This window comes from Ammospiza nelsoni, chromosome 24 (assembly GCF_027579445.1).
Source record: "Ammospiza nelsoni isolate bAmmNel1 chromosome 24, bAmmNel1.pri, whole genome shotgun sequence".
Taxonomy (NCBI): domain Eukaryota; kingdom Metazoa; phylum Chordata; class Aves; order Passeriformes; family Passerellidae; genus Ammospiza; species Ammospiza nelsoni.
This window is the reverse complement of record NC_080656.1, coordinates 5,430,075-5,451,624: the sequence shown is the minus strand read 5'-3', so window position 1 is coordinate 5,451,624 and position 21,550 is coordinate 5,430,075. Positions and strand designations below refer to the sequence as shown.

The window sequence follows — 21,550 nt, the reverse complement described above, 5'->3', positions numbered from 1 at the left end:
TCCCATCAAGTCCGTGCACATCTGGAGCTCCTGCTGTGGTGTGGATCTGCAGGACGCACGCAGAGCTGCCCACAGCAGAGCCTCTCAAAGTTTTGTGCAAATCTTTACAAGAAAGCCTCTGGCTCCTGAGCCTTCGAGCAAACGTTTCACACAGCTCTGAGCCCTGGGCCTCAACTGACAGCAAAGCATTTCCTCCTCAGAAAGCTCTGCCTCCAGGAGAGCTGGAGCTTCACAGCTTTCTTCTCTTTTGTGTTTTTTTTTTTAGAGTGTCCCATTTCCCAGCGCGTTCCCTGAGCTCTCCTTTTCTCCTCCTTTCAGGCTGACACCGTACGAGTGGTACAGCCCCCACCCCTGCTCCCAAGGTCGCTGCAACCTCCTGGTGAACCAGTACTCGCTGGGGAACTCGCTGTGGTTCCCCGTGGGGGGGTTCATGCAGCAGGGCTCCACCATCGCCCCCCAGGCTCTGTCCACGCGCTGCGTCAGCGGCGTCTGGTAAGGAGGGCAGCCCTTCCTCCTTCCAGGGGGCTTTCTCTGGGCAGAGGGATGTGCAGGAGGGAATTCTTCATGGGAAGGGCTGTGGGACATTGGGAGGAGGTGTTCGAGGAGGACTGGATGTGGCTCTCACTTGTCTGGGTGACCCATGGGGACTGATGGTTTTGGAGGGATGTGACCGTGTTCACAGGGGTCTGAGGATGAGGGGAGAGACGAGGATCTGACTCCATGTTTCAGAAGGCTGATTTATTATTTTATTATATATATTATATTAAAACTATACTAAAAGAATAGAAGAAAAGATTTCATCAGAAGGCTGGCTAAGAATAGAATAGAAAAGGAATGATAACAAAGGCTTGTGGTTTGGACTCTCTGTCCATGACAGCTGGGCTGTGATTGGCCATTATGTCGCAGACATCTTTTTATGAAAATCCTTTTCTTAGGATTTTTCTTCTTGAGAAGCTGAGAGGCCTCAGGAACAAGATGTAAACAGTGATTACCTGCTGCTGTAGAATGCAACAGGTGATTGGCCTATCTTAGATGTTTACAATTAATGGCCAATCACAGCCCAGTTAGCTTGGACTCTCTGTCCGAGACACAAACCTTTATTATTCATTCCTTTCTATTCTTAGCTTAGCTAGCCTTCTGAGATGAAACTTTTCCTTCTATTCTTTTTACTATAGTTATATTGTAATATATATATCATAAAATAAAAAATCAAACCTTCTGAAATATGGAGTCAGATCTACATCTCTTCCTTCATCCTGAAAACCCCTGTGAACATGGTCACAGCCATTAATTAGAAACAACCACATAAGACCAATCCCAGATGCACCTGTTGCATTCCTCAGCAGCAGATAATCAATGTTTACATTTTGTTCCTGAGGCCTCTCAGCTTCTCAGGAGGAAAAATCCTAAGGAAAGGATTTTTCATAGAAGATGTCTGTGACAGAGGGATTTTGCAACCTCAGTGATTCTGGGATTCTGCGAGGCAAAGGGTGGGGATGGAGAGCAGATTTCCTGGGGGAAACCACACCTTCCCTTCCCTCCCCTTAGGTGGGCATTCACCTTGATCATCATCTCCTCCTACACGGCCAACCTGGCGGCGTTCCTGACCGTGCAGAGGATGGACGTGCCCATCGAGTCCGTGGATGACCTCGCTGACCAGACCACCATCGAGTACGGCACCATCCACGGCGGCTCCAGCATGACCTTCTTCCAAGTAAACCCAATTCTTTGGCTGCCTGGGGGGGCAGGGGGTGCACAGGGCTCCCCTCAATCACTTTGGGGTGTCGCCTGAGCCTGCTGTGCCCCTGTGTCACTCCAACTCTGGAGAGATCCCTGCACAGGATGAATGGTGGGAGAGGCACGGTGGAGGACACAGAAAGGGAATTCAACAAGGAATTCAAATTTTCACGGGTCTCCACATGGTTTTAGCTTTTCTTTGAGAGTCTTTCAGGTGGGATAAGCAAAGAAACATTTGCACAACCCAGGCAAAGTGTTGGAGCCTGTGTGAGGTCAGTGGCACTGAAATAAGTCAAGTGTATGCAAAGTTATGCGGGCCATTTAGCCCAATTTAATTTTTATCTTCCCCGTTCTGCTCAGAAGGGAAATAAATGAGTGAATCTTTTCTGCAGCACTCTGAAACGCACAAAGAACCGCTTGAGGATTATTTATTTATTTATTGCTTGTTGAAATTCCAAAAGGAGAGAAAGCTTGTTCTCACTCTTTCGCCTCACTCTGAGTCTGAACTGAATTTGGAAGGCTGGGAAATCTCTGGAGCCAGCCTGAGCTTTTCAGGCCAACTTTATGCTCTTCAGGGGTATGGAAAAGAGCTACTTTTAAGCCAGACTTTACATCTAAAATGAGCTTAGCAGGGCCTAAGTGAGGGGGGTGGTTGTATACGAGGGGCTCACTTGAGGAAAGCTTTCAAGTTTAAACCCCTGGCTGTGTCTGTGCACTGCCTGGCAGTGAGGAAACGAGAGAGGAAATTAGGAAAAGAGGGTTTTGTCCTATTTGTGGTGATTTAAACTGTGTTGAGATCCATTTTCCTCTGGTGTAAGGATGGGGAGGTTAAATAGTGATGATAACTGCCTCCATCCCCCTCCCTTCCTGGGTGCACGAAAGAATGTTTGTCCCCTCCTGAGGCACCTTGTCCTGGCAGTGCTTCCCCTGACACTGACACACAGTTTAAGGTCTAAAAATGCAGTGAAACAGAACCAAACCCCCCCTGCTCATCTGTCTCCTGCCCAAGTGGCTGCACCCAGAGGACAGAGCTGGACAGATGAGGACAGGAACTGGGTCAGCAGCAGATTCCCTGAGGCTCTCCAGCATCGCTCACCAGCCACAGAAAACGAGCCCTTGACAGTATGAAAATGCTCATGCAGAGCAGGGTATGTTTATATTCAGTCTTTGTGCAAGCAGCTTTCACTCTCTGCTCTGCACAGGCATAAGAGATTCATCATTCTCAGCTCTCTTTTCATCAGACCAAGGTGGTTCAGCCACCAGCCAGCTCTGAGGATTTGGGGCTGGCTGAGCTTTGGTTTATTGCAATCAATGACAAAAAAACTCCAGTCCTTTTCAGCAAGCACTTTAAGTTCCCTCACAGGGGGGTGAACCAAATCTGGATTATTTTTTGAATTAAATTTGTGAGCAACAATCTGCAGAGAGCTTTTGTGCTGCCCCCAGCCCTCAGTGCCCTCCTCAGGGTGCTGGAGTCTGGCTCTGACACCGAAGAACTGTTGGGACAGTGTTTGAGGGATGGTCAGTATGGTGTGAGCACCCAGAGGTTTCAATCAACCAACCAAGCAGGAGCTGATTTTTGTGTGTTTTTGATATGTGGTCACAAAAATTATGATTTTTTTTTTCTAAAATTGAATTTAGTTTGTTTTGCCAGACTTTGTTGGAATTTGGGTGTTTCATGCCCAGCTTTTCCAACAAACTCTCAACACATTTGGGCCTCTTTGAGATAAACAAAGATGAGGCACCAAAATCCTTCCTGAGTCTGAAACCAGATTTGATTCCTCTCTCCATTGTGGCTTTTCTGCAGCAGTGCCTGTTATGGAGGTTTAATTTTATGGGTCTGTTCTGGTTTGAAAGCAAAGCCAGTGAGAGACTTCAAGTCAGAAATAAAATTTATTAGGAAAAAGGGAAAAGAAAACCAAAATACATGCAATAATACAAAAGAAAAAACCACTGATGGGGTCAGAATGCAACCTGACCCCCTGTTGGTCAGGGTGTTGGTAGCAGTCTAGTTGGATTGGTGGCTGCAGCCCTCCTGGAGTGGCAGATGTGGGTCTGGTGGAGCTGGGATGCTGTAGAAAGGGTGTAGTAAAGATCCAGTGGAAAAGACAGTCATTCTTCTGGGAATCAAGTGGAAAGACTGCCTGTTCTGTCACAAACCCCAGATTATGTCCAGGCGGAGATGCTTAGCTCCTCCCCCTGGGTGGAGCATCTCACAATGGGCTGATATCATTTTGTGAGCCATGTAGCGGTCCATTAAACAGAAATGGCTCCTGGAGGGAGTTCTGTCACAAACCCCAGATTATATCCAGGTGGGGATGCTTGGCTCCTCCCCCCTGGAGCATCTCACAATGGGCTGTTATCATTCTGAGTCATGTGGTGGGTTCATTAAACAGAAATAGCTCCTAGAGGGAATTGTCTCTGAGTCATGCAGCAAGGCATTGATGGACCCATTAACAGGAGATAAGGAAAAAATGCCCCTGCTGCTTTCAGCAGCTCTTGACTGGTGTCCTAGTTTGAAAAGGAAGTGAGTTGTTTGGGAGTTTGTGGTCGATAGAATATATCTTAATATTGTAACCTAGGACCAGCTCCTCCTGGTTTCAGCAGCTCTTGGCGATGGTGTCCTGGTTTGAAAAGAAAGCGAGTTTTTTGGGAATTTGTGGTCAATATCTTAATATTGTAACCTAGGACGGGATCTAATTTACCCCAAAATCTCCTCCCTGAGCCGTGGCTGCCTCTTTCCCCCCCTGCAGAACTCCCGCTACCAGACGTACCAGCGGATGTGGAATTACATGTACTCCAAGCAGCCCAGCGTCTTCGTGAAGAGCACGGAGGAAGGGATCGCGCGCGTGCTGAACTCCAACTACGCCTTCCTGCTGGAGTCCACCATGAACGAGTATTATCGGCAGCGCAATTGCAACCTCACGCAGGTCGGGGGCCTTCTGGACACCAAGGGCTACGGGATTGGCATGCCCGTCGGTAGGCAGTGAAGAACAATTCTAGTCCTTCTCGGCTGTCGGCAGAGGACCGGAGCGTTCCAAAGGCTGCGCCGGCTCTAAAAGCCAACGTTGCATCTCACAGGGTCCTTTTTATCTCTTACCTCTTGCCCATGCTCAGAGCCAGATGTGCAAGATGTTGCTGTGGTTCAGAGCCAGATGTGTGAGACCCTGCTCTGGTCCAGAGCCAGATGTGAGACCCTGCTCTGGTCCAGAGCCATGTGAGACGCGACCATGGCTCTTTTGATGATTCATGTGAAAGATGTCTCAAAATTGCTGCTTGTTTTCTGCATACCTGCTCTTTGCTGTTTCCTTTCCCCAACCAGTGTTTGTGCATCGTTTCGTGCTCCTTGTTTTAATCCCAGAAGTGATGTCGAAGTAATGCTGTGGCAATTCTGGTAGTTTTTAGCAGGGATGTCATAACAGCTGGTGGTTCTTGAAACTGCAGGCCAGAGACTTGGCTCTCACCAGGTTTAACAAATGCAGGGGTTTTGTCTTTCAAATGCATGAGCTCACAAGAGAACACCAACACTAAATAAGGGTTTAGTTGTTATTCCAAACGATGATCCGCTGGTCTTTTGGACAGCCTGGAAGCCTTGTCCTGACCTTTAAGCCCTGGCATTTAGCAACACAAAGTTGAGGTGGATTACATAAGGCCCCCGTCACACAAACAGCCACTCTAGTTTAGGGAACATGGGTAAGCTTGTAAAGTCACAGCAACCTGATCAAAGTGAGTACAAATCCCTACCTTCAGGGCTAAATTTGTTCTGACATTGTCTTGTTAAACAGTGAAACCGTAGCAGATAAGAGGAGCAGAAAGCTGCTGGCTGGGACAATAGTGCAGAGTTACTGGGAGAAGCAGAGTCTTTCCCATGGCCCTTCCTCGGGATCTCTGGTGGCAGACAAGGATTTCTTGTAGCAGACAAGGATCTCTGGTGGCAGACAAGGATCTCTGGTAGCAGACACTGGGACTGCAGCAAGCTCTGTGCCCAGCACAGAACTGAGCTCCTCCAGCATGGACATTTTGGCTTCCATGATCCTTGGGCTCCTTCCAGCTCAGGATTTCTGTGACCAGGTTGAGGGAAGGAGCGTTAGAACAAGGTGAAGTTGGGGATGGAATGACAAGAGAGGTGGAATTGGAGGTGGAATGACAAGACAGGGACCTCTGTGGTCTGCAGAAGCAGGGTACTGAGCTGCTCATTCAAAACCCAAAGCTCCCCTTGCCATGGAGCTCCTCCAGTGGCCTGTGTGGCTCCTGGTGGGCAGGTAAAGTCACCCTCTGCAGGTGACATTAACCAGGTGACATTCCCAGTGGGGTGGCTGCAGCTTTCCATGCTAGGCATGGGCTGACAGCCCCTCCAAGCCACCCAGAGAGGAGCTGTGCTAGCTGGGCACGCTGGGGTGGGGCGAGGATGATGATGGGGAGGAAGGTGGGGCCCTACCACGTCCCTCTCGGCGTTGCAGGCTCCGTGTTCCGTGACGAATTCGACCTGGCCATCCTCCAGCTGCAGGAGAACAACCGCCTGGAGATCCTGAAGCGCAAGTGGTGGGAAGGAGGGAAGTGCCCCAAAGAGGAGGACCACAGAGCCAAAGGTAAGCCCTGCACTCCCAAGTGACCAGGCACAGAAAAATCCTGGCCAGAGGTGCAAGGATGGACACCCAGCTGTGTGTCTGACAGGTTTTCTGCCTGAGAATTGCTTTTTCCCCTTCTCCTGACCTGAGATTCCTCCCTTCACAACTCAAGGAGAAAGCCGAGCAGCTCCGCCGCGCCTCACGCTGTGTGCTTTTGCCTGGGGCAGAGATAGCGGGAACAACCAAATGACAAATATTGGAGGCATATGGAGGGTAAATTAGCTTCTAATGAATGTCTGGGAAAATGGATGGCTGAAGGGATCAGACCAAAATCCTGGGTTCCTTGAAGGGAGATGGATCTCCACCACAGGCCCGCTAGTTAATGGCTTCATGTGAAAGCATCTTTTAAACAGCCAGGGGAAGGGACACAAGGACTTTATTAGCACATTTGTAAACTGAGGAGCAAATTCTTTTGGGTAATGCTATGCAAATTGCCGTAAAAGCCACCACATTAGGCTGATGTCCCAGCATGAGAGCAGTTGCCAGCTTAACACAGTTGCTGCATTTTTTAGTTTTGGCAGCGGCCCTTTCCTCAGCAAGTGTTTTCTGCGAGGCCAGCAGGCCCCCCAGTTAAAAGCACAGCCTTGTGACCTTTGTGGGAGCAGAGAAAAGAACCAAGCCAGGGCTGGGGAAGCTCTTTTGGAGTTTTGACCTTGCAGCAGGTGTAGGTGTGTGTGTCTGTGCAGTTCCTGCTGGGAGGTGATGCTCACTTTTGGGCAGTGCTGCTCTGCAGACAGCCCCAGTTATTCATCTCCAGGCTGAAGGTGTAAGACATCAGGTTATTGCTATTAAATGAGTTACTTTTGAAGGTGGAAGGGTTTATTTTCTCCCTGGACTATGCCAAAGGCAGCTCTAGGTGGAATCTAGGCTGGGGGCTGTTTTGAGATGGCTTTGGAAGGAGAAGCTGGGCTGTGTCTGGCACTAACCAGCACAATCTGTGACCCTGGGCAAGTTGTTTCTGCTGGTTTGTTCCCTATGCCATGGAGATGAGGAAGGCTGTAACTGCATGGAAAAAGGAAATATCTCTCAGTGAGCTTGGGTACCTGAGGTGGCACCCAGACAAAATGATAGGAGGATGTGTAGAGAGGTACAAACCCTAAATTCACATTGTGAGCTGCAGAGGGGAGAGGATGGCCTTTAGCTTTGGGTCTGAATTGTGATTCTGGGCTGTTTTATCTGCCTTGCCATTGCTGTAGAAACACCTCTGCAAAAGTCTCTGATTTACAGACTCCCTGCATTGCTTTGGGGGTGGTGCCAAAAGAATGATGGAGGAGGAGGCAGAAATGTGACCTGCTAAGTTTTAGAACAAAACAGGTCAGCGATTTACAAGGATTTTGGTGAGGTTTTATGTCTAAAAGCCATGCCGAGATCAAGTCAATAAATCATCTATTCTTACACTTTGATTTAATGCTACAGGAGGGAGAGGAAGAGTTTTATAGATGTTCTGGTTGAGTAATGGCCTCACACAGCCAAGCCAGGGCAGAGCACATGTTTTTTAGTAATCAGTCCAATCAGAGACCCAAACCAAACACAGGAGACAGGAACCATATCCCAAATGTTGAGGTCAGCTCATCTCACAGACAGATGGAGGCACAGTTTTGGGGACCAGGGCTGTGGTGGCAAGTGAAGAGATGACCTCAGCACATGTAAAGCTCAGATTTTTAAGGGATGGATTTTCTTTCAGCTGGTGGAACTTTCTGGAATGCAGGCTGGGTAGGTTTGGTGGTCATCCCATAGGAAGCAAGTTGAGCAGGGGAGGTGGGATGAGCTGTCCATGGAAGGGGCTGTTCCCTCCTCATGGGCCAGGGGGGCTGGGCAGAGACAGCCAACCCACAGCCAGGTTCCCCAGGGTGGCAGGGACCCCATTTTGTCACCCTGTAGTGACAGAGTACCCTGCTCTTGTTTGGAGCCTCTCCTTCCCCACTGCAGTCCGGAATAATTTTCCTGCAGCACTTTGTGATGCAATCAAAGGAGCTTTTCCTGCTGCCAGCTTCCTTTTAAGCCCTCCCTGTCTCCTTTATCTCTCTTCTTTAACAACCTTGCTCCTCTTCCTTTTCAAGTTCAAAGCCACTGGAGCTCGGTGAATAATTTGCAGGGATTAATGTGCCCCTTTGATCCCGCGTTTTTCCCCCTCCTGTTTTCAGTTTGTCCACAAATTGCTTTGTGCTTTCCCTCCAACGTTCTGGGTGTTTATCTGCAAAATCATCATTTCTGAGCAGGCATCTTCGATCCTGCAGTTATTGCAAGTCACTCACTTGGGCCCTCTGAGTCATGCAGGCAGCTATTAATAGGACACTGCTGGCTCTGTGCTTTTGGTCCCTGGCTGGGCATCCACAATGCCAACAAAACAGCAAAGCCTGGGGCTTCTGTGCAGTGATACTTGAGATTTATGACGTGTCTGCCTCTCCAGAGTGTCTCTCCTGCTTTATTTCAGGCTTGGGGATGGAGAACATTGGTGGAATCTTCGTGGTGCTCATTTGCGGCTTAATCGTAGCAATTTTTATGGCAATGCTGGAATTTTTGTGGAGCCTTCGACACTCTGAACAGTCGGAGGTAGGAGCTGGGAGTGTCCTGAGGGGACAGGATGAGTTTATTGCTGTCTGTGGGGTGTGATGCACCCAGGCTGAGGAGCAATCCCAGCCAGGACAGCTCAAACCCAGGAACAGGCTTGGTCCTTTGGGCAGGGTATAAAATCCATGAGCTTCTAATGCACTCCTACCCAGAGTGAGGCTGTAGAGATGCTCCAAGGGCTGTAGAGATGCTCTGAGGGGCTTTCAAAGGGATCAAAGACGTGTACAACATCCAGGTATCTGTACCTTTCCTGGGGATGGGATTTCTACCTGTAGCAGGTTTGGATCCTGTGCTGATCTGGGGATGAAGAACACAGAGGCAGATGAGAGGCAGAGTTGGGTTAAATCAAGTGTAGATTCTGAGCATTGGAGTTGAAAGCCAGCAGCACTGAGTCCATAAAAATTTGGGGTCAGAATCACATCATGGAATGTTAAAACAGACTGGGTTGGAAGGGACCTTATAGCTTATCCAGTTCCACCCCTTGCCATGGTCAGGGACACCTCCCACTATTCCAGGTCACTCCATGCCCTCATGACTGCAGGACCCAGAGCCCCTGAGGGACTCAGAGCTCACTCAGGTGAGCTTGGGTATGTCAGGACTCCAAACCCCCATCAGTCCAGGCTCCTGAGGGACTCAGAGCTTGGATATGTCAGGACTCCAAACTCTCATCACTCCAGGCTCCTGAAGGACTCAGAGTTCACTCAGGTGATCAAAGACTCCAAGCCCTCATGACTCCAGGACCCAGAGCCCCTGAGGCACTCAGAGTTTGCTCAGGTGAGCTTGGGTAGGTCAGGACTCCAAGCCCTCACCACTCCAGGCCCCTGAGGCACCCAGAGCTCACTCAGGTGAGCAGCCCAGCTCCGTTGTACCCCACAGAGGACCCAGAACCCCCGAGGCACTCAGATCTCACTCAGGTGAGCAGCCCAGCTCTGTTCTCCCCCCCAGGTGTCGGTGTGCCAAGAGATGGTGACGGAGCTGCGCAACATCATCCTGTGCAAGGACAGTTTCCACCCCCGTCGGAGGCGAGGGGCGGTGGTTCGGACTCGCCCCGCGGCGCCCGAGGAGCGCCGAGCCCGCAGCACCACCACGCTCAGCAACGGCAAGCTGTGCAGCGGGGGCGAGCCAGACCCCCTGGCACAAAGACTGGCACAGGAGGCTGCCCTGGTGGCCCGGGGCTGCACCCACATCCGCGTGTGCCCCGAGTGCCGCCGCTTCCAGGGGCTGCGGGCGCGGCCGGCCGCGGGGTCGCCGGCGCGCAGCGAGGAGAGCCTGGAGTGGGACAAGGCCACCAACAGCAGCGGGCCCGAGTAGCGCCAGGCCGAGGGGGCGTCGGGGTGGGGACGAGAGGGTCCTGTTCCATTTTACAGAACACGGACTTGTACAATGTCAACTCGTTTTTAAATCAATAGCAGTTACCCGGCTTCTCCAGAGCGAGGTGGATCGTGGCGTGGACACCGAGGGCTGGTTGTGGTTTTGGTGTCCACCGCGGCCTGGCGGGGCAGGGGGGAGGTCCTCAGGCTGGTGGCTGTCCAGAGGTTGTCTCTGGGATGGAGGGATGTGGTGGGTGGCTGGTGTAGCAGGAATTGCCCACCCAGGGTTCAAGGAGGGGTTCCTGGAACTCTCCCCTCCAAGGGCAGAGAAAGGACGGTGGCGCTGCCTCTCCATCACTTACTGGGGGATGTTCTCCCAGTAAGAAAGGGGGGACTTTTTATTTGCTGTGGCTGTGGGAAGGGAGGAGTCAATATTTTGGGGTTTTTTTGTTTAATTTGGGTATGTCAGGACCCAGTCTCCAAGGCACCAGGTGCTGAATTCTTCTTCCTTTTCCGAGGGTGGCAGGTGGGTTGAAGGGGGAAGGGGAGGATGGGATGGGACACGCTCCCTGTGAGAAGCAGCCTTTGCTGGAAGTCCATCTGAGGAGTTGTTGAAATTACATATATAGAGAAATATATCTATACATAGATATATATAAATATATATATTAAAATGCCAAAAAACAGCCAACAAACACAATGAACTCAAAGAGGCCTTGAAACGCCTGGAATTTCAGGGGTTCTGTGTCTTTTGTTTCATTCTGGGGTTACTTTTTGCTTTTTTTTTCCTTTTCCTTTCTATTCTTGGGATGGGGTGGAGAGGAGCCTTTTGAGGGAGGTGAGTGGGGAGCACTGGGGGGGCTGCCCATCCCCACCAGCCAAGGGAGGAGGTGTTGGGACCCCCAAAGTGTCCCTGGCTGTGCTCTGCACGCTCCTGAAGTGACTCTGAGCTCTGCCCCAGGCTCAGGAGTTCCCAAATCCATGACCCCATGGAGCACCCTCAGCTTCCAGGGTGAATTCCAGCCACACAGCATTTGAGAAAATCATTAGCCCGGGATCTCGTGTAAGGAAAATAGTGACTTCCCTAGAAACAGCAGCAGCTCACCCTCTGCTTGGTACAGATGTGGGGTTTACACTGGCAAATTTAATTTTCTGATTGAAAAAACAAATTCTATGCAATTTCTGGTCGTAAAAGGAAAGAGATGACAATGGAGAGGGGCAGGGGAGATAAAGCCTCGAGTGAAGGTACATCCTGTTCTTGAATTGTTTTCTTTTCTTTTTGTCTTGAATGTACTTAAATAAAAGATGTCCTTGTATAATCATGCTCTTTTTTTTTTTTCCTCTTTCCTTCCCTGTTCAGAGTCAGGAAAGTTGTGAGACAGTTTGGTTGCTCAGGGAGAAACCCAGCAACCTGACAGGCAAGAGGTGCTTTGGCTGTTGAAGGTCTCTGCTCCCTGACAGTGTCCACAGCCCTGCTGTAGCTGAATGGAAAACAGGAGTTAAAATTAAAGGTCAATTTAAAAAAAAAAAAGCCCAAATACCTGGTGATGAGGGAGGAGAGAACTCAGAACTGACAGCAGGGTGAGCAGGGATGCAGCTCCACCTTTCCCATAGCTGGGGGCTGGAGCTGCCCAAGGGTGAATCCAGGGTGATGCCAGTAGATGTTTCTGAGGAGAATGGGCAGAGAATGGGGTGTGGACCGTGGTGATGGGCACAGCAGGGTTGTTCTGATGATTCCAAGATGTTTCTGAGGAGAATGGGGAGGAAATAGAGTGTGATACATGATGATGGGCACAGCAGGGTTGTTCTCATGATTCCAGCAGATGTTTCTGAGTAGGATGAGCAGGGAATGGTGTGTGGACCATAGTGATGGGTACAGCAAGTTCGTTGTGATGATTCCATGATGTTTCTAAGGAGGATGGGCAGAGAATGGGGTGTGGACCATGGTGATGGGCACAGCAGGGTTGTTCTCATGATTCCATGATGTTTCTAAGGAGGATGGGCAGGGAATGGGGTGTGGACCATGGTGATGGGCACAGCAGGGTTATTCTGATGATTCCATGGTGTTTCTGAGGAGGATGGGCAGGGAATCCATGATGGTTCCATGTTGTTTCTGAGAATGCACAGGGAATGGGGTATGATCTGTGGTGATGGCTCCAGTAGGGTACAGCAGATGTTTCTGAGGAGGATGCACAGGGAATGGGGTTTGATCCATGGTGATGGGTACAGCAGGGTTGTTCTGATGATTCCACGATGTTTCTGAGGAGGATGCACAGGGAATGGGGTTTGATCCATGGTGATGGGTACAGCAGGGCTGTTCTGATGATTCCACGATGTTTCTGAGGAGGATGCACAGGGAATGAATGGGATGTGGGCTGTCGTGGCACAGCAGGGCCATTCTGTTGTTCCCAGCAAGGTGTGAAGGGAAGCTCTTCTCCCAGTGACAGTAAAACAGGCAGAAAGAAGAGGATTTAGAGCTTGTGTTTTTAGGATGTTGTACGAGATGCTCACAGAGGTCCTTCCTGTCATTCACATCTGTAAATCCACAGGATATCCCCTCTCCCTGACATAAACTGAGCAGTGAGATAAGGCAAGGCTCCCCCCATGCCATGGGGTTGGAGAGGCAGATCCCCAGCTGGGGAAAGTCAGTAAAACTCCATCCAGACCTGCAAGGAGCCAGGCAGGGCTTTCAGAGTCCTGACAGCAGCACTAGAGACATCTGAGAGCGCCTGTGTTGTGCTTAAAGGCCAACATGTTTCTACGAGCTGCAGAATATATTCATCAAAAGGAAGCTGCTTTTTAAAATTTATTTACAGATTAGCAGAAGAAAAGGCTCCATGAATCATTTATCAGACCTGATGTTTTTTTTCACTGCTTCCCCGCATTGAATAAAGAGAAATCTTGACAGAGCTAGACATTATTCTGCATCTCCAAAGATCTTGCAGTCATCTGCTCAGACAGAGGATGTCAAGGCAAAAAAAATGATGAGAAAGCACCTGGTTTTTATCTCTCCTGTTAGCTTGCTCCACCCACATGGTATTTTATATCTGGGTCTGTATTTTAAAGAGATTTGTTTCATGTCCCTCTTGCCCTCCTCTCTTTTTAATGTTGTTTTTTTTCCTTTTTTTTTAATATTCAGAGGTTTTGCACTCAGAGCAGGGACGGACCTCAGACAAGGAGGATAAAAGCTGCTGTCATTGAGATGCCTTTTCTAATGTGCCTCTGTCCTGTATTTTCTGCTCCCTGCTAAATCCTCCCAGTCCCACCCTGGAGGGAGCAGGCAGCATTATGCATGTGCTGGGTTTGTGCTCACACACATTTCTGTGCCCAGATGGGTTTACATCTCACATATTCCCTCTCTCCCCAGCTTTTTATTTTTTTTCCTTCCCTCTCATCTTTGAAGCCATTGTGGGGCTCTTGTGCTCAGCCAGCCCCAATGCTAATGCAGTTCAAGATCTGGAGTAGTTTGCCTTGCAAAAGGCACTTTCCCAGTATTGCTGTCTCCTGATAAACCCCGGGTAATTCTAGTAAGCTATCTCTGCAAATTCCACCGGGAGCCAAAGATTAGATCAATTAAAATGGAATACTTTGCTTTATCCCCCTCGAACCAGCGTGTCTGAGCCTCCTGCTCCCCTCTGTTTTAGGCTCACGTCTCTCCCTGCCCTGACAGCCAATTCTCCAGCCCTGGCTCACTCCACAGCAGCCTGGCAGCTTCCTAACTCAAAGGCCTGGGATCTCTGCTCGTGGGCTAAACCCCGTGTCTGTGTTGTTTTTTCCAGGCAGTTCCATTTTCACCTAACGATAAAAAGCTGTTTTCTCCCCTGAGGTTGCATGGGTGAAGGTATTAACAAGGCCTGGGCTAAGCTGGGGGCATTTCCTGAGCTGAGCCGTGTACATGAAATAGAAAAGGGTTGTTCTGTGAGCACAAAACCTTGGGAAGAGAGATGCTGAGCTATAAATTATAGAGCAGACACTGAGCCCTCAGTGGTCCTGAGGCAGGGATCTTTTTAACCATTCCACAGCTGCAGAAACCTTCCCTGCTTCTGTCCAAGTGCCTCACCAGGTAAGTGACGCAAAAGGTGGAGGAAGATCCACAGGGAACAGCTTATTTTGCAGATTTGGAGTTCTAGAAGGGGTGAGAATGCCTGGGAAGTGGCAGGCAACTGGGAAACTGGGATCGACACAGGAATGTGGGCAACTGGTTTGGATGGTTCTTGGTGATGGCTCTGGTGGTAAAAAAGGAGAGACCTGTGGGTGGGAACTGTTCAGTGGAGGCTGACTGGGTCCTAAGGAGGTTTCTAATTTTTTATAAAGGCAAATGAGCAAAAATGGGTTGGTTTGAGGTGAAGCTGTCACAACTGGGCTGTGAAAATATGTATGAGTGATCAAAGCCCCTCCAACACTTTAGTTTCATTTAGCTCTGCAGTTAATTACCTGCAGGATGGGTGTTTCTTCTGCTTCACTTGTTCGTCCAGGGAAGGGGATGGAATTTCTTGCCCTGGCTTTGGATAGAGGGGGAAACAACAGTGGCCATCAGGAGGAGAGGGAGGCACCACTGCAGGGCAATGAGGGCAGCATCAGGCAGAGAGAACTGGGGCAAATGAGGGCAGAATCAGGCAAACTGCCCCCAGAAGTAGTAAAATGTAAGTCTGGGCCACTAAAGGCTTAGTGTCTGCTCTATGAAGTAACTTTGGGCTCACATGTGGCACTTGCAAGTCTGCTGAGGATCTAAGAGTGAGGGAACATCACATTTGCCTGGAGTGAGGGGCTGAGCACAGCTCAGTGAGCCCAAACCCCTGCAGAACAGAGCATAAAGCACCCACAGTTCCAGAAACACCATTAGTGTCTGATGGCCACTAACTGATTGAAAGGATGGAGCTGAACTCTCCTGGGCACAAAGTGGCTCTCATGAATTCAGTATAAATAGGCTCCCCTGGAACCTGACACCACACTGGGAAAATCAGGACAATGGGCAGGTTTATGCATCCTTCAGGGCAGTTTTTTTGGTTTTTTTTCTTCCCCTCTAAGGGGGGAATCTGCTGTGTTCCAGGTGATTTATGGGTCTGGTTGGTGGCATTTCATCCCAGGGATGATTCCAGCTGCAGGGTGAGGATCTGGCTGAGGGGGGGACGTGTGGCACTGCATCCCCAGCACAAAGGTTCACACAGCAGCAGCAGCTCCCTGAGAGCCCTGCCAGGGCCAGAGCAGCATGAAAATGAAGGGAGCTTAATTAACAAAGGCTTTCTCCTCTGCTGTGTCGAGGTCTGCAGTTATCAGCAGAGCTGGCAGCTCTCAAAGACTGAAATGACAGTAGTTGGCTGTAAAAGAGATAACTGTCAGATTAGCTGGGACATATCTCTGCTGAGGTTTTCTATATCATACCTATCTTGAAGCATCTCCATGTATCAAAGGCACTAGTTGGCCATTTGCCTCTCCAAAGTACCCTTTCCACTGTGATAAATAAGGCTCTGTTACAGGGGAAAGGCCTAACATTTCTTGTGGTTTGGAGTGGTTTTCTGGGCTTTGATCAATGTGTGGAGACAAATCCTGGCTGTTGTTTGCAGTGTTTGATGCGTTGAGTTTAGGGTGCAAGGGACACAAAATGTCTGTTGGGGTGTAAAGGCAGGGAAAAGGGACATTCCTGGCAGGTTCTTTGTGGGGTAAGTGGGATTTTCACTGATATTGGTGAGGAAAAGGCAGTTTAGATACATATTTTTTCAAATCTCTTCCACATTTCCCTGTATCACTGAATCCCAGCTGGTTTTGGTTGGGAGGGACCTTAAAGGACCTGGTTCCATCCCCTTTCCATGGGCAGGGACACTCTGCCTTCCAAGCACCTCTCCCTTTGCTCTTCATCCCCAAACACTTCTCCTCATGTTGCTCAGTCTCAGAAATAAAGATTTCAGCCTGGCTTTTGCCTGAACTGCCAGGGAATGTTCCTCTGGCTTTGCAGCTCTTGCTGAGCTGAGACTTAAAGCAATTTCCTTTCAAAGCCAGAAACGAACACAAATGAGGGGAAAGAACCAGGGGAGGAAAAGAAGAAAGAACTTTTCATTCCCACACAGGCACTGAGATGTCTGAGCTGCAAGCCTCGGAGTGATTGTTCTTCCAGAGCAAATGCTCCTGAGTGTTCCCGAGCCCAGCCAGGGAGGATGCTCTGATTGCTGCTGGCTGAGCTAAACTGGAGCAGGGAGGTGAGAACACAACTTCTGGTTTTATTGAACAACTGCTCTGCATCCTGAGCCCTCAGCTGAAATGAAGGTCATGACATGGGAGGCAGCGAGACATGAGCAGAAAGCCACCAAACGTCCTTGCTCTGGGGTTTTGGGAGCCACACTGTTCTCCTCTGTCAGGAAGGTTTCTCTGCTGGCCATTTCCAATGGCCCTGGCACACTGTCGCTGGGGCAAATGGATGGATATTTCTGTCTGGAGCTGGGGCTTGAGTGGAAAACTTTTAATATAATGTATATCATAAAATAATAAATCAGCCTTCTGACTTATTATTTTATGATATATATCAGGGAATGGCTTTGAGGGGGAAATCTGCTGTGTTAGAAGATCTAATTTTTTACTCTGACCAACCTATTTCATTCTAATTCCTCCATTAAGCACTGTATTTCAAGGGAACATCACTATTTTGCAGTGAAACCTGCTGTTTTTAGGTTTGTTTTGGACAAGATCACATCCACAAGGAGCTGTCAGAAAGCAGCAGCAAGGATGGCAAAGCTGGGTGGCAAAAATGCCACTGAGGCATGGCAGGGACAGGAGAAGCTGCTGTCACAGCAGCCCGTGCTCAGGGCTTTGCTCAGGGCTATTTCTGGGTTATTTTCTGCTGTGTCCCAGCAGCGAGGACAGGAGCAGAGCTATCTCCCCACCAGTTTGCTGATCCATGACACACTGGGCTGAGCCTGCATCCCTTTCCTGCTTGGACTTTCTTGCCAGTGAGATAAGGATGAAGCCTTGGCAGGCAGAGGAAGGATGGGGCAGGGCTGGAGGCCACAAATTTTCACTCTTGATGCACCAGCAATGCCTGTTAGGGCTTTGGAAATGTCACTCTGTAAAATAGGTATTTCCCAGTCTCACCCTGTTTGCTGAACACCCTGTCAGAGAATAGAAGTGGAGGGAAATCTCTGGATTAATGAGTAGGACTGGCAAGGTTTATTCTGTGCCTGTTTGCAGAGGGCTCTAAGAGCGGGTGGAGATTTGCCAAGTGTTTGCCAACATTAATGGTTAATTATTATCAATTCTGGCAGCCCACAGACGCAGCCAGCATCGTTCTCCAAGTGGGATCCAGATCTGCAATGGAGTTGTTGCACAGAAGATGGGAAGAGACAGCTTCTAGCTCTGTTCTGTGCTGTTCTCCCAGCCAAAGCCCCATTCCAAAATCAGACAGCAGTGGCACCTCTCTGTCTCATCAGAGCTGCAGATCCTGGACATTTGGCAGAGGGAGGCTCAGCCTTTTCCATGTCTGGCCTCATTTGTGCCTGCTGGAGCCCTTTGTGTCTGAGTGAACAGGATGGATATTGTGGCCTGAGATGAGCTGTGTCTGCAGCAGGTGGGTGCCACGGCAGGGACAGATCCAGAGCTGGCTGGGGAAGGGCTCTGAGCATGATCTGTGCCCAGGCTGGGTCAGTGAGGGCCTGGCACTTCCAAATGTGAGGATGCCACACTGAGGGATCACAGAGCTGGCAGATCAGGGCACACCTGAGTTTGTGTCAGGGTCTCTCACTGCTAACAGTGACCCTGAGAAAAGTTCCAAAGTCTCTTTTCCCAGCCCAGCACTTGAAGAAGGAGTCAGAACTCTTCATTTCTCGGTCTCAAGGTTGTTTATTGTACCTTATCTATAAAATTCTTTCTCCTGTCCTGCCGAGGTCCGTTCAGCAAGACAGACAGAGGCACTCTGCCTGCCCCAGGGTGGTGTTGCCTTTTATACTAAAAACTATACATGCAATATTTACAATTCCCAATATCTCTCACCTGTGTTAGACAGTGAGCTTCTACTCTAAACCAATCCTAAAGTGCCACCATCACAGCAGAAGATGGAGGCCAAGAAGAAGAAGGAGAAAGGCTGGACATGCCCAGATCCCTCCATCTTCCCCTCTGAACCCCCATTCTAAAAACCCCAAAGTCTACTTTTCCACCCCGTGATAACTTCACTATTATTCTACTTAAACTGTTGTGGCCTGCTGATCTTCATCTAAGGTTGGTATTTTTTTCCAGGGGTCATAATCAAACCCACGGGGGCATTTTGGGCTCTGTGCCAGGGTCTCTGAGCCCCCTGGCAGTGTCTCAGAGGGATGTCCTGGGCCCTGACAAGTTTGGGGGTCTCCCAAGCACATCAGGGCAGCTGCATCCTGCCCTGAGCACCCAAAAGGTCCCCACGGTGCTAGAAGGGGTGGCAGCAGCCAGCTGAGCCAGTGTGGCCCCGAGAGGGGGAGATTTGATCTGCCAGACTTCATTTGCAGCAGTACCTGAGAAAGCTGCCTTTATCTAATTGTAGCCATCCAGAAAATGAAATCAACTGCATAAAAAGCTCAAGGTCCATTTGGTCCTCTGAGCATGCCTAGCAATTGCCAAATTATGAAAATGCAATAGATCCTGGGGCTCGGCCGCCGCTGATTTATTTCTGATTTATTTCTGATTTCTCCATTTGAACGCACAGCCTCAATTTCTGAAAGTGAAAGCTGCATTGTCCCCATCTTTGGGCCACTGATAATATTTGAGAGTTATGGCCACGGAGAAATGTTTGCTCTAAAAGGTAACTTCAAGGTGCATTAGTCTTGGATAATTGACAGAGACTGAGGAAGTGATTTGGGGAGCATCTGTGCAGAACCAAAGATCCCAGTGAACAGTTACCTTAAATTAATGCTGGGGCCACGAGCAGCTTGGACCTGATCAGCTGCCACTGCTGCTAAATGAAGCCAGGCTCCAAAGTTATTAGCAAAATATCTCTGAAACAGCTCTGCTGTGGATTTATGGGCTTGCTTCAGTCTTCAGGGGCCAAATCTGCAGTGTGCTCAGCATTCCCTCGGCACAAACATATTTTCTGAAAAAGAATTTTTTTTCTCTTGAGAAGCTAAGAAGCCTCAGAGGAAAAGAAAAACAATAATTATCTGCTGCTGTGGATGCAACAGGTTCATCTTTGATTGATCCATGTGAGTTGTTTCTACTTGATGGCCAATCACAAGCCCAGCTGTGTTGAGACTCTGGTCAGTCACAAGATTTTATTATCATTCCTTTCTTTTCCTTGCTAGCTTTTTGATGAAATATTTTCTTCTATTCTTTTAGTATAGTTCTAATATATAATTTTATTTTAATATCATATATATCATAATAAATCAGCCTTCTGAAACAGAAAGTCAAAATTCTCATCTCCTCCCTCATCCTGGGACCCCTGCAAACCCTGAGTGAGGAACATTCCCACATTCCCTGGTTTGGGTGGGAGCAGGGAATGCTCAGAATCCCTCAGGACTGGGCTCTCCTGGAGCTCAGGTCAGGCTGGCAGGGCTCACACCTTTAACTCCCTTCTTAATCCCCAGCTGGAATGAAAGGTCTTCTCTCCACACTTAGTAAATCTCCAATTTTATTTCTCATTATTAAATCATGGAATTGGCCATAAATGTTTAAATTAAGTGAAAGGAAGAGAGATTTGTGAGAAAATTGAAGCCTCTTTGAGGAATTGAAGAATAATCTCCAAGGATGAAGAAAGTTGCATTTGCTAGACCCAAAAGTGAAAGGATCAAAAAGCTACAGAAAAAGAAATAGAAAATTGCATGGTTTAAATCCTCTCCCCTGCCCTCCCCTAAAACCTCTGCTGTTTTTAATATAGGGAGAAATATTCTGATAAGCAGCACAGTGCAAAAGATGCTGCTTGCTCTGCTGTGCCATTATCTCTGTGTGTGACCCAGGGCAGTTCTGTGACCTCGGTGTCCCTGAGTGTGGCAGTGACACTCCTGCTCTGTGTGCAGTGAGACCTTTAGAGCATTATTAGTGTGAGCTGGGAATTAATTGGGTTTAGATGCCTCACACTAACTAGAATAAAGCCTGGTTTTTGTTGTTTTTTTTTTTTTTGTTTTTTTTTTTTTCATTAGCACAGTGAGTAATTAACTCTTTGATTTTTCACAGCCTGGGTTTGATTCTCCATCTCAGGTGATTTTTCAGGAATACATGGGATGGGTTTTTTTGCCTTTCAGACCAAATGGCAGTGAAATTAGGGGAGTTTGTGGCTTTTATTCTGGATGTGATTCCCTTCTGGCCTCTGTTTATGCAACTCAGACCCTGGTAAGTGCCCCCAGTGACATTTGTGACATTAATTTGTGGTGCATTAGAAGGAAGGCTTGGAATGGAATTATTTTCAGATATTGAGGATATTTTGCTTGAGTTTAATCAGGTCCAGCTCTAAAAATATGAAAATAACTGGGATTTGGTGGCTCTGTCACCTCACACAGGTCAGTGGGGTGTGAGGGATCACTGTTGGCATCCCCTGCACAGCCCGGCAGGAGGAAGGATGAGCTGATCCCAGTTCTCCCAGTTCCCATGGCCTGTTTAACCCTGGGCAAGCAGCTGTGGGAAAAAAACATTTCCATCAGCTGGAAATGTTCAGTGTTCTCCTTTCATCCATCAGCTGGAAATGTTCAGTGTTCTCCTTTCAGCCATCAGCTGGAAATGTTTTCCATGCTGGTTTCAGTGACATTTGTGGGTGACATTAATTTGTGGTGCATTAGAGGGAAGGCTTGGAATGGGATTATTTTCAGATATTGAGGATGTTTCACTTGAATTTAATCAGGTCCAGCCCTAAAAATATGAAAATAACTGGCATTTGGTGGCTCTGTCACCTCACACAGGTCAGTGGGGTGTGAGGGATCACTGTTGGCATCCCCTGCACAGCCCGGCAGGAGGAAGGATGAGCTGATCCCAGTTCTCCCAGTTCCCATGGCCTGTTTAACCCTGGGCAAGCAGCTGTGGGAAAGAGGGCAGCCTGCCAGGGAAGGGCCAGGGCTGCTGAAAGCTCGGGCAAGAGGATACCTGTGTGCCAGGGAGGACGAGATGGGCACCCATCAAACCCGAACAATGAGACAGCAGCGTGATAAGCACTCAGGATCTGGGTTAGCTTGGGCTGAATTCAAATTTCTCCCCGGAGGGGGGAGATTTTATTGTGTTAACAATTCCCTGGCCTGCCCAGGCTCCGTGGAAACGGGCTCAGAAGCCAGCCAGGGGTACAGGTTTCTCACACTTGCAGCTCTGACCCAGTGGAGGTTAACACAGGCGTCTCTGCTCTATCCAGCCCATCTGTAATTATAGAAAGCA

At 48.9% G+C, this 21,550-nt stretch overlaps 1 protein-coding gene across 2 annotated transcripts in view; it reads left to right on the top strand.

Moving 5' to 3' along the window:
* The window catches only part of GRIK4 (glutamate ionotropic receptor kainate type subunit 4), a 204,722-nt gene extending 194,090 nt beyond the window's left edge, over positions 1-10,632 (top strand). For both annotated transcript variants that reach the window (XM_059488214.1, XM_059488215.1), the window contains 6 exons: positions 319-492; positions 1,549-1,714; positions 4,488-4,713; positions 6,195-6,323; positions 8,797-8,915; positions 9,879-10,632. In XM_059488214.1, coding sequence (XP_059344197.1) covers positions 319-492; positions 1,549-1,714; positions 4,488-4,713; positions 6,195-6,323; positions 8,797-8,915; positions 9,879-10,244 — 1,180 coding nt within the window. In that variant the 3' untranslated portion in view covers positions 10,245-10,632. The remainder of the gene's footprint in view (positions 1-318; positions 493-1,548; positions 1,715-4,487; positions 4,714-6,194; positions 6,324-8,796; positions 8,916-9,878) is intronic.
* The last annotated feature ends 10,918 nt before the right edge of the window (positions 10,633-21,550 follow it).